The sequence below is a fragment of the Caretta caretta genome, chromosome 8 (assembly GCF_965140235.1).
Source record: "Caretta caretta isolate rCarCar2 chromosome 8, rCarCar1.hap1, whole genome shotgun sequence".
Taxonomy (NCBI): domain Eukaryota; kingdom Metazoa; phylum Chordata; order Testudines; family Cheloniidae; genus Caretta; species Caretta caretta.
The window spans coordinates 33,190,875-33,203,242 of record NC_134213.1 but is presented as its reverse complement, the minus strand read 5'-3'; the positions used below and the strand labels follow the sequence as shown (position 1 = coordinate 33,203,242).

At 41.4% G+C, this 12,368-nt stretch overlaps 1 protein-coding gene across 1 annotated transcript in view; it reads right to left on the bottom strand.

Moving 5' to 3' along the window:
- Positions 1–8,588: 8,588 nt before the first annotated feature.
- Positions 8,589–12,368, bottom strand: part of FGF18 (fibroblast growth factor 18) — a 112,350-nt gene continuing 108,570 nt past the window's right edge. The window contains exon 6 of the mRNA XM_075131376.1: positions 8,589–9,756. Coding sequence (XP_074987477.1) covers positions 9,490–9,756 — 267 coding nt within the window. The 3' untranslated portion in view covers positions 8,589–9,489. The remainder of the gene's footprint in view (positions 9,757–12,368) is intronic.

Here is a 12,368-nt window from a genome sequence, read left to right as displayed (position 1 = left end):
ATTGCTCCAATGAGGGACTGTTGGAGTCACAGTCCAGTGGCCTAATTATCAAAGGTGTTGAGCACATGCAACTCCTGTTGACTTCAACGGGACTGCAGGGTGCTCACCACCTTTGAAAATCAAACTAGTGTTGAGCCAGAAGTTACTTGCCAAGAGGGATGGGGGGAGGTTGAGATGATTCTGCTTCTTTTTCCTTTAAAAATGCAGGCTTTGTCTACCTTGGAGGATCCCGGGGTGACTGGAGAATTAGTGAAATAAGGGTATCTCAAGAGAGTGAGTGTTGAGGAACTGAGAAAGGAAAAGAGTTTTAGTTAGACTGTTTAAAATTCTGTATTGATTTTGTTAACTCCTATTTAGCTTCAAAGACTAGGTAACTTTATGAAAAAAGGAAACTTCTCTTAAAGGTTCAACACCCCAATCCCTTTAACCCAACTGGGAGAGACTACGAAAAGCAATACCCTGAGATATCCAATAGGGCTTCCAGCAAACTCAGACTTGATATTCCTGGGGTTTTTTTAAGCTGAAGATAGAGTATTCAATTTTCCCCCCTTTGATGTCACCATTTGGAACCCAGCCCATGTATACCTATAAGTGGGACAGACTGAAAATCATCCAATGGTTGTCGGGAAGGCCTACATGAAATGTGTTGGTGGATCTCCTTGCGGTTTCTATTAGACAGATGTCCACAATTTTCCTCATTATTTGCACTTATCAGAACCCTTGGTGACAGTGTTTGCATGCAGGCCAAGGAGGGAATAGATAAAGAGTCTGAGCTACCTTCTCATTTCTAATAGGCGTCCCTCCGTGTCTGGATAGAAGCATACATATGTAAATTATTTATGAAAGGAACACTCATACTGACCCAAGAAGAAAATAAGTGAAGAGCTGAGTTTTAGTTATATGAGACTTGCAATTAACAATTACTAGCATTTCACTTTAGGAGTCTCCATCTTTGAGCAACATAGGTTTTGCTTTGCAGCAAAACAAAATTTAGGGCCATCTTCCATCACCATACCATCACCTGCTACTTCCGACCATTGGTAGTATTATTTATTACGTGTATTGCTTAATGTCTCACCTCAACATTGCTTGAAATAATACGATCTGCACAGGTTACTAATTTTTATCAGGGATCTTCCTGCCTCCAGGATCTGAATATGAACATGGGGGGAAAAAAGGCAATGAACTAATGGTAGAACAGGGGTTTGTAATTTGGTGACAGAAGTCACCGACAGCTGTCGGGGTCATGATCATCCAGCTCTTCCCATATTAGTAAACGGGAGGAGTGTCCCAGTTAGAGGGGTGGGGATGCTGGACAGGTCATGTTATGGAAAAGACTGAGAGCCCCTGTTGAGCATATTTGTGTACTGCTGCACTAATGTAAATGTTGGGAATCGGTGGTGACAAAACCTTCTTGGATTAAAGAAGCTAACCTGTCTGCTAACGCTGTTTCAGTTTCATTAGTTTAGCCTAAAAGTACATTTAGTAGCAGAGAGACAAAGAATGTACCAACATGCCCAGAAAATCAGTGACCATCTACTGAGCAATACATCACTATTATTCTGTGGTAGACTCTATACATGCCTGTATAGTTGTATGCCCAGCAAGGCAATCTGAGACAGCTCATGAAGACTATGTATTTGCTTAAATCAGAACTAGGTTTACATCAAGTTCTACTTATTTTTAGCAAGATTGAATCAGCTAAAATAATTCCAAGAGTGACAGACAAGATGGTGATGTATTGAACGCAGTCCTTACAGCTATGAAGCATAACACATCACGGTATTCACTACAAAGTTATGCTTCCATTGTGCTCAGCTACATATGATGCCCTGAAAAGATACCCACTGTCAGTGGCATGAAAAGATAAAATATTTTGCCAAAGGATGCTGTAGTCCTGACTCCAGAAGCTATGTATATGAAGTCATGGTCTCATGGTTATACTCCCAGTAAAACCAATGGCAAAACTCCCAGCGTCACTGTCACAGGCCCTGATATTTCTGTCTTTATTATATACTGTGGGGTTCCTCACCCTGTTTATAAACTACTTTGCTGTGTTGACATTTTTATGCCTGGGGGACAGCCACACTCCTACCAGACGGTATTTCTTCTGCCTGAATCTTATCAGATTCAGACACTATTCTATGCAGATGATTACCTTAAAGGCATCTGTCTCTGTGCATGGGTGGCTTTCCACTTTAATAAAATATAACACAGTTAGCTGCAGAGTTCTGTAGTGCGAAAACCAGCAATCCTGATCTTGTTATGGGCCTTCTCACTGATTTAACCTACAAAAGAATAATGGGTACATCTCGAAAGGCCAGCCTGTGACTAAGTGGATGATATTGAAGGAAGAAAGGCATCAGTCATGAGGCTGGTTTGAAACTTAGTATTGACAAGTTTCAGAGTGGTCACCGTGTTAGTTTGTATCAGCAAAAAGAACGAGGAGTACTTGTGGCACCTTAGAGACTTAACAAATTTATTTGAGCATAAGCTTTGGTGGTCTCTAAGGTGCCACAAGTACTCCTCGTTCTTTTAGTATTGACAAATTCTACTCTAGATAGGGATGGTTTTTATGCTTAAAAGAAGGAGTTGCTAAAAGCCCACTGTTTACAAAGTAGGCAAATTAGACTCAACAATCCAACTATAGACCAGGTGCAGCAGCCACATGCTGATAAGTGAGGTGAGAGCTGTATTTGCATCAACAACCCTAAGGCCAAACAAGAATACCGTGTTGCTGAACAGGAAGCACTGTACTAGCTTGTGCCTGGGGAACTGAAAACCCCAGCTTCGGGGTTGCAAACTTACCTGGCAAGTTGGTCACATGTGCCAGCAACATTTTGTCTATGAGCTTGAACACACATTGTGCAATGGCTAGGCTACTGTCTGCCTTTTAAAGGATAACGAAGTACAAGCCAGGACATGATAATGTTGTTGTGAATGGCTTTCCTCATCTACCTTGACCAATAATCGGTACCTGCTTGGAAGAGGAGTTAAAATGATTCCTCTAGTAGTATGGATCTTGGTCCTGGGCCTACAGAATAGTTCAAGGCAGTGGAAGGGAACCAATATTTGATTTTACCTGCCTAGAGGACAGCCAAAGACTGCAAAACAAGCTGACCCACATGTTACCCTTCTTTGCCTTTGTGATGACTTTTTTTTAAACATAGTGTAAGGAGTGAGTCCAAGCTACAGAGTTCAAATCTGGACTGAGATCCAAAATTTTCCCAAAGTCTTTGGGGTGTTTGGATCTTTGGGTTTAGCTTACCACATCATAAAGATAAGGGACAACTACAAAGTTCAAAGTTCATATCCTGAGCTTGCAGATGCCGGGATGTGAGGTTTTCCTTCCAACCCATCCATCTCTGGTGTATACGCCATAGGTGGCACTCACCATCAGGTCGTTCCAACTGAACTGCAATACAGGTTTGTTCAACATGGTCGAGAAACTTGTCAGGGATTTGTCTGAACCAAACAAAGGCTCAGAGTTCTCACCTGGGGGCCTGGGATGGATGTACACATTGAAAATGCTATAGCATCCTGAGTTACTTGCTAAATTCATGAGAAAAAAACCCAGACATAACCCACATTGTACCATTGCATCCACCACTGCATTCCTTTACCTGACTCTGGACAGAAAAATGTTGCTATTGATACAACAGTATCTTCAGAACAATACCTGTGATATGCTATTATTATTATTATTATTAAATTAAATTAATTAATGTATTTATTTACAAGGTGCCCACCTGAAGCTCTGGGCACATTACGGTCATCAATTACTTCAGCAAATGGCTTGTGGTTGCCTTTCCTATCAAGGTTATTTCAACAGCAGTACTCACATCACAATTCACAAAGTAAATTAAAAAGTAACAGTCTACACAGCGAACCTCAGCTCACATACAGGGCATTGGAAGAATTTCTGAAATGTTAAGAGAAATGTTAAGCACAGATTTTCTTCCATGGTATAATCCTCAAGCCAGTGGGGAAATAGAATGTTTTAATCAAGTTTGCCAAGGCTGTTTGCAAACCTCTGACCCAGAAGGAAATCAGTTGCCATAGATTGTACAGAAATACAGAGCAACCTGACATGCAGCGAGCCAGATGTCTACAGCAGAATTGCTGCTTAGGAGGAGTATGAAGATCTAGTTAAGTGTTCCCCACTGGCCAGATTTTCAAAAATATTTGGAAGCCAGCAGCTCCTATGGCTCCCAATTTTTGGAGTGTTTCCTCCACCTCCATTTTCTTGCTGCTTTCTCCTGCCATCAGAATGCCCTCTGCCCTAAGGTGCACCGGACTGGGAAGCAGAAACCTATGAGATTTTGTCTCATCTCTTATGCAGACTGGTGTTAATAATCCTGTGTATGTCACAAACTTTCTTACTGAACAAGGCCTCATGAACGTATCATAGGAGAAAGGTAAGCATTATTCCCTCCTTTTTAGGGCTAGGTAACTGATCATTTGAGAGGTTACCCATGGTCACTTTTGGTAGAGCTATGAATAGAACTCATGACTATGCCAAGTCCATGTGCATGTCCATAGAGTTTGTAAAGTGAGGCTGCTCCTGCATTCCCACCTTCTAGACATAAGTGCATATTATTAACATGCCATTATGAACAGGCAAATAGCTTCCAGGAGTTCTAAATTAGTGCTGTGACCACTAGACCACACTCCCCTCCCAGAGCCAGGAAGAGAACCCAGGAATCCTAATTCACTACTGTCTGCCAAATAGCTTTGTAGCCAATGGCAAAGTGTGTGTCAGCCTCCCCACTAGTGGCTGGTCCATATGGTTAATCACCTCCTACTGCTACCATCTGAAGAACCTAGCCCTTTAGCTCAAGTGGTAGAGGTTCGTGCTGAAGTTCCTTTTACCCTCATACAAAGAGTTAAAAACCTCTTTCCAGATCCCATCATGGCACTCCTTATCCTAATGGAGTTCTGCTCCTCCCCCCCATCCTCTCAGCCCCATAAGATATTCCTCCTGCCCAAGACTAGAGCCTCCAAATGGTTTTAACTTTCCCCCATATGATTTTCTCCTAGGAAGTGGGAGTCCCATCCGTTTCCTCCCTGCCCCCAGAACCCAAATACTGGGTGACATGACCAAGCCTCAAGGACAAGACAATTATAATTCTCTGTTTATCCTACCCATCTGCCTGGATAAACCAACCCACGCAAATTTACACCCAGCACTTGTCAAAAAACCCCACTGAACCTTCCCCAACTCCTTCACCACACAAACAACAACTGACGCCAAATCCAAAAGGACCCCGACATACACTCTTTGACCAATCTGCAAGTATGCTACTGCTGCTACACGGGAGAGACTCATTCCCCTCCTCAACAGAAACTGAGGCTGCCGGGGGTGGGCTAGAGCTATGGGGCAGCAGCAGCTCCAGTCCTGGCCCCAGTGCTGCTGCCACCTATACTTCACCTCTGTAATAGCTCTGTCCCGCACAACCCCAGAGAAAGCTGTTTCAGCGCCTTCCTTCAGAACTCCTCTTCCTGGCAGATGTACATCGGTTTGCCAGCTCTTGCGGGCCTCATGCTATTTGCTGATAGCCCCAGCGGCTCTGTGAAACACGTGAGAATATCAGCTTCCATTTTAAAAAAAGAAAGATTCGAGTGCTCTTGGCACTGAAGAAAAGCCAGGAATTGTGAACCCAACGGTTCCAACGCCAGACCACCAAGACAAAAGAAGCCTGAATTTAGCCTTTTTAAAAATGTAATGATTTTAAGGCAATCTTGTGATTTTTGAACATTTGGGGTTGGCAATACTGGATTCAGTTTTCCTCCGCAGTGCAGAGATGTACTTCTACTACACAGATGCCTTCAGCTGCTGCTAGTAGAGATATGGGGTGAGGTTTTCAGGGGGCTCTCAACCCCTCGAGGCAGTTCTAGCTGCTGGATTGGTCAGGTGGGCTGGACCCACATTGATGCAGCAACCCCTAGATCCAGCTCCCACTTGTTTGTTTTAATGGGACTCTCACCCTCCCCAAAACACACATGAACGGTTGGAGTACAAACCCAGGTAGTTGCTAGAGTAAAGAAACTGTTAGCTGTGTGGTGCTTAGTACATAGTTATATGCAAACAACAGGCTTGGTTGTACAATGCAGTAGATTGGGAGACAGAAGACCTCTGTTCTAGTCCCAGCTCTGACTTACTGTATGACCTGGAGCAAATCACCTTGTCTCTCTGCTTCCCTTCCTACCCTTTTTCTGTCTCATCTATTTAGACTTGAAGCTCTTCAAAGTAGGCACTGTTGAGGGTTGGAAGTCCTACTGTCCTACCAACAATGCATAGCAGATTCATTGGAAGATGGGTTGTCAGGTCATTCTGGTTTGGTTGAGATTTTGGCCAAAGGTTTGGACCAACTAGTATTGGCTTGGAATCCTAATATTTATGGTTCCCATCTACTCTGACAGGAGTTGAACAGGTTGATACTAGGGCTGTCAATTAATAGCAGTTAACTCATGCAATTAACTCAAAAAAATTAATCGTGATTAAGTGCAGTTTTAATCACACTGTTAAACAATAAAATACTAATTGAAATGTATTAAATTTTTTGAATGTTTTTCTACCTTTTCAAATATATTGATTTCAATTGCAATGCAGAATACAAAGTGTACAGTGCTCACTTTTTATTATTTTATTATAAATATTTTCATTGTAAAAATTATAAAAGAAATAGCATGTTTCAATTCACCTCATGCAAGTACTGTAGTGCAATCTCTTTATCGTGAAAGTGCAACTTACAAATGTAGATTTTTTTTGTTACATAACTGCACTTAAAAACAAAACAAGGTAAAACTTCAGAGCCTAGAAGTCCACTCAGTCCTACTTCTTGTTCAGCCAATTGCTAAGACAAACACGTTTGTTTACATTTGCAGGCGATAATGCTGCCCACTTCTTATTTTAAATGTCTCCTGAAAGTGAGAACAGGCATTCATATGGCACTTCTGTAGCCAGTGTCTCAAGATATTTATGTGCCAGATGTGCTACAGATTCATATGTCCCGTCATGCTTCAACCACCATTCCAGAGGACATGCTTCTATGCTGATGATGCTCGTTAAAAAAAACTGTGTTCATGAAATTTGTGACTGAACTCCTTGGGGAGAATTGTATGTCTCCTGCTCTGTTTTACCCACATTCTGCCATATATTTCCTGTTATAGCACTCTTGGATGATGACCCAGCACATGTTGTTTGTTTTAAGAACACTTTTACTGCAGATTTGACAAAACGCAAAGAAGGTACCAGTGTGAGATTTCTAAAGATAGCTACAGCACTCGACCCAAGGTTTAAGAATCTGAAGTGTCTTTCAAAAATCTGAGAGGAATAAGGCGTGGAGCATGCTTTCAGAAGTCTTAAAAGAGCAACACTATGATACGGAAACTACAGAACCCAAACCACCAAAAAAAGAAAATCAATCTTCTGCTGGTGGCATCATCTGACTCAGATGATGAACATGAACATGCATCGGGCTGCACTGCTTTGGATCGTTATCATGCAAAACCCGTCATCAGCATGGACGCATGTCCTCTGGAATGGTGGTTGAAGCATGACGGGAAATATGAATCTTTAGCACATCTGGCATGTAAATATCTTGCAATACCGGCTACAATGGTGCCATGCGAACACCTGTTCTCACTTTCAGGAGACATTTTAAATAAGAAGCGGGCAGCATTATCTCCTGCAAATGTAAACAAATGTGTTTGTCTGAGCAATTGGCTGAACAAGAAGTAGGACTGAGTGGACTTGTAGGCTCTAGTTTTACATTGTTTTATTTTTGAATGCAGCTATTTTTTGTACATAATTCTACATTTGTAAGTTCAACTTTCACAATAAAGAGATCACACTATAGTACTTGTATTAGGTGAATTGAAATATACTATTTCTTTTGTTTTTTACAGTGCAAATATTGTTAATAAAAATAAACATAAAATGAGCACTGTACACTTTGTATTCTGTGTTTTAATTGAAATCAATATATTTGAAAATGTAGAAAACATACAAAATATTTAAATAAATGGTATTCTAGTATAGTTTAAATGGATGATTAATCATGATTAATTTTTTTCATCGCTTGACAGCCCTAGTTGATGTATGCTGTTCTGCAGTTAAATGTTTCTCATTAATATTTATCATTTACATAAGGGTTTTCATTGTCCAAAAACAGTACAAAACCATGAACTAGTTCATACTCACCCTGTAAGGTAGATAAGTGGTTGGTATTCTCATTTTACATGTGGAGAAACTGGGTTCCAGAAATGTTAAGTGGTCATGAACAAGGTCATGAACAAAGTCAAGGTTCTAGGGTTTAAAGGTATGATATTAAACTATATCGGCTAGCCTGAAACAAATAATGCCTTCTAAAACTCTAGTCAAGACAAGACAAGTTGTACTTTAACATATGTTAAACTGGTCACATCAAAGTCTATGGGGCAGATTAGCATAAAACTAGAGTTTTAGAAAGTGTCCATTAGATCTAACAACACAGCTTTCAATCTTAGTCTGGACAAAGTTTCAGTGGTGGAAGAACTCTGGGAATTCCTGGTTCCCAACATAGTGCTCAGCCCATTATGCCATGAAAGACTGATTTCTACTGGGGAAAACTGGGGGAGGATTGAAAATCAAGCTTATAATGGGAAGCTAGTTCTGACCTTAACTACAGAGTGGCTATCGCTGTGACATAAGGATAAAAGTTCATAGCAATAATCAAAAAGTGTGAATTACAGCAATATTTACATGTGTTTTAAATAATTTTTTTAATTGTTGAGGCAGTAATACTTGGTTCATGGAACTGCAATATACAGAGAGGTGAAATAAATAGCTTATATATATATAATATATATAATATAGCTGGTTTTAAAATATTCCCTTATCATTGGTGTATTAGGTCATTTTTAGTCACTTGAATGTATTTAGCAGCATTCTCCAGAACTGAGCATAATGCAGGATCACAGAGCCGTGACACCTTATGTCATCAGAAAGGTTACAGAAGATCAATGCATTGAGAACTCCACGGAAACTCAATCACTGCCGCACACACCATCTTGTCTCGGGACAGTTTGCAGCAGACAATAAATAGATTACTGCAAAACTGGTGATTTTTCGGGGCAGGGTCTCAGTAACTTTGGGAAAGAACTTTGGTTTTCTTTGGTTTTATTTTATTTAATATTAATTGTTTTTCCTCTGGGGATCTGCTTGAAAAGTTGTCCGTTCCAAAAAGAGAAATAAGCACCTATGTGTCAACAACAAGAAGTCAATTTAAATAGAGCAGTTCATTTTGTTTTTCAAGTCACAATAAATCCCTAACAGCTTCCCCCAGCATTTGCCATCCAGTCTTTTATTTTTTTAAAAAAAAATTTAATTATTTTTTTAAACACAATGTACAAAAATAGAGCTTCTTCCTTATTTTTAATGTAAAAATATTCCTCTGGTGCAGTTTTTTTGTGGTTTATTATTGTGACACTGTTTTTGTCTATCTTTTAACTGGGGTTGGTAGGTCGTATTCTCTTAGTCCTCTTGGTCACTGTGGTGTACTTGAAAGGTTTCTGTAACTCCACTTGACCCTTTGGGTACCTTTTCATAAAGTGTACATCTTGTTGGTTTTCCTGGGTCTTGGGCCCCTTTCGTGGCCTTCCCTTTTTGGTAAATCCAACGTACCAGCCAGAGTATTTCGCAGACATCAGTGCTGTGTAGTTGTTTTCTAGGACTTTTTCAATGAAGACACACTCTTTGCTGGTGCCGTCAGGCTGCAAAAGGGAAAGAAAATTCATTTCAATCAGTTGTAAACCCCTTGGCCAAATAGCAATTTTGCATAAAAGAACAATTACAGGATCTGGTTCTGTTCTCTCCTGCTTTCAGTCCAGTAGCTGGGGGGAGAAATACCAGCTGAAATATTCAAAATGAACCATTAACATTATTGTTTGATTCAAGGGTGCTTTTTTTTTTTAAAACACTCCTAACACAGGGATCTAGTTTTTGTGGGGAGATTTTCAAAGTCACAAATAGCAAGTAGTCACCGAACTTCGTAAACCTCCCCCATTGTGGCCTGTCCCAATAAAACATATCCCTCTGTGAAGCATACATCAGAAGAGCTACTTGTAGGAATCTTGAACAGGGCAAATAACAACACTTAATGTTTGTTTAGAGAAACCCTAAATTCTCAGCAAGCTGGGGCATCAATCTACCATTTCGAAGCGGGATAGATCAAAGAGCACTTGGGAACTTTTAATGCACAGCAGCAGGGTCCACAAGGACACTTAGTGTGCGGCAGGATAGTGTAGAATAGATTTACACCCCAGCTTGCCACGAACTAAGTATTCATTTAGCCCAGCCCCCAGAATTTAGACTGCTCTTTTCAAAAAGGTTTTAGGGGTTAGATGCCCAATTGCCATTGAACCCACCACACCCATGGAAGATGGGGAACTTCCCCCAGTTAGGTGCTTTTGAAATTTCATCCTTAATTTCCAGTGCGCTGGAACCCAAACATTAACTAGCCCTACGATTCCTGGGATGTGCAGATTGGTATTTTCATTGGAGAGATGGGGAGCTGAGACACAAAAAGGTGCTGAGTACCTAGTGGGAGATCTGAGTACCTAGATCTCCCACTGACATCAGTGGGACGTCCGGATTGCTTACCATTTTTGAAAATTTGGCCATTTACTTAGGTACCCATTTACTTAGGTACATTTTTCAAAATCTTGTCCCAGGCTCTTTATTTCGGTGCTGAACTGTGGAATCTAACTTTTGGCCTCTATTTTTTTTTTAAATCTTGGAGTAAAAATGGACACCCAAACATCAAAGAACTTACTTTTAAAAGTTTACCTTTACATCATTTTACTATGGCTACTAAGGCTACAGATGGTGCCATCATCAGAGCCAGAACTGGAGCTCCTAGGTCTGTACCCAGAGCACTAGGCTCACTTTCTCAGGCAGGTCTCCTAAGCCTCCTTTTCAAGGGCAATCATAATAATGGAGAATGGGGCATTTATACTAAGACAGGGGTGGCCAAACTGTAGCTCCGGAGACACATGCGGCTCTTCAGAAGTGAATATGCAACCCCTTGTATAGGCACCGAATCCGGGGCTGGAGCTACAGGTGCCAACTTTCCAATGTGACAGGGGGTGCTCACTGCTCAACCCCTCGCTCTGCCACAGGCCCTGCCTCCACTCCACCCCTTCCCACTCCCTCCCCTGAGCCTGCCATGCCCTCGCTCCTTCCCCTTCCCCCCTCCCCCCCCGAGCCTCTTGCACGCCACGAAACAGCTGATCAGGAGGGAGGGGAAGGCGCTGATTGGCGGGGCTGCCAGTGCGTGGCAGGTGCTAGGAGCAAGGGGAGCTGATGGGGGGCTGCTTATGTATTACTGTGGCTCTTTGGCAACGTACATTGATAAATTCTGGCTCCTTCTCAGGCTCAGGCTGGCCACCCCTGTACTAGAAATTCAGATGTCAAACATCCCACCATTTGGGACTAATGCTACTGAGGGTTTTGGTTCAGGCCAGTTTACAGTTGGGACCATTTGCAAAATTCTAAACCAGATCTGGATTTGGAACTCCAGCAACATTTTGATCTGTGGTTTAGATTCAGGCAAATCTCTAATTTATACAACACATGCAGCAGCACTGCAAGAGTCATGGCATCACATAATAGGATATTTACGTATTTCAGCCAAGTGGAAATCCTACAAACACTATAATCCTATGCCAGAATATATAGCTATTTTACCTTCAACTGCTGAATAACTGGAACAGCCTATGGAACAAATCACAGGTCAGATGATGACTCCTGTATCAAGTCTTTCTTTAACTTCTTTTTCTTTTCTAAATACATCAAAACTATAGCTATCCATCCCATCTTTGGGAATAGTTCCAGAACCTTCACAATAGTGTTCTGATCTGGGTAAAACCTCATTATGGGCTGAATTAATACCCCATTGAGATTGGTAGGTGTGAACTCACCCTTCCATTAACGTAACTGTAAGCGTAAGTACCACCTAAGACAAAAGGTGTGTGTGAACCTGCTGAGGAGCTTTTGACTATTTATTCTTTTGGATAGGGGAAGATGCCGGGATGAGAGATCTGAAACTGAGGTCAGACAAGAACAGACAGAGTGAGAGAGGCAGCCTGAATGAGCAGCTAAATGTGCATCACTGACCCTGGGTAGAGGTTTTTCAGGTCAAGGTGCAGGCTAAAAAAAACCCCAAAAACAAAGCACTCTTGGTGCTGTGAGCAAAAGAAGCTGTTTCTTGCTATTTTATTCCTTCTGTGTTCCAAGACACAGGGCTTCATACATTCTTTGTATATACACAAAACTGCATCAGAGAAATACCTGACTACCATCATTTTCTACTCTCAGTTCTAAC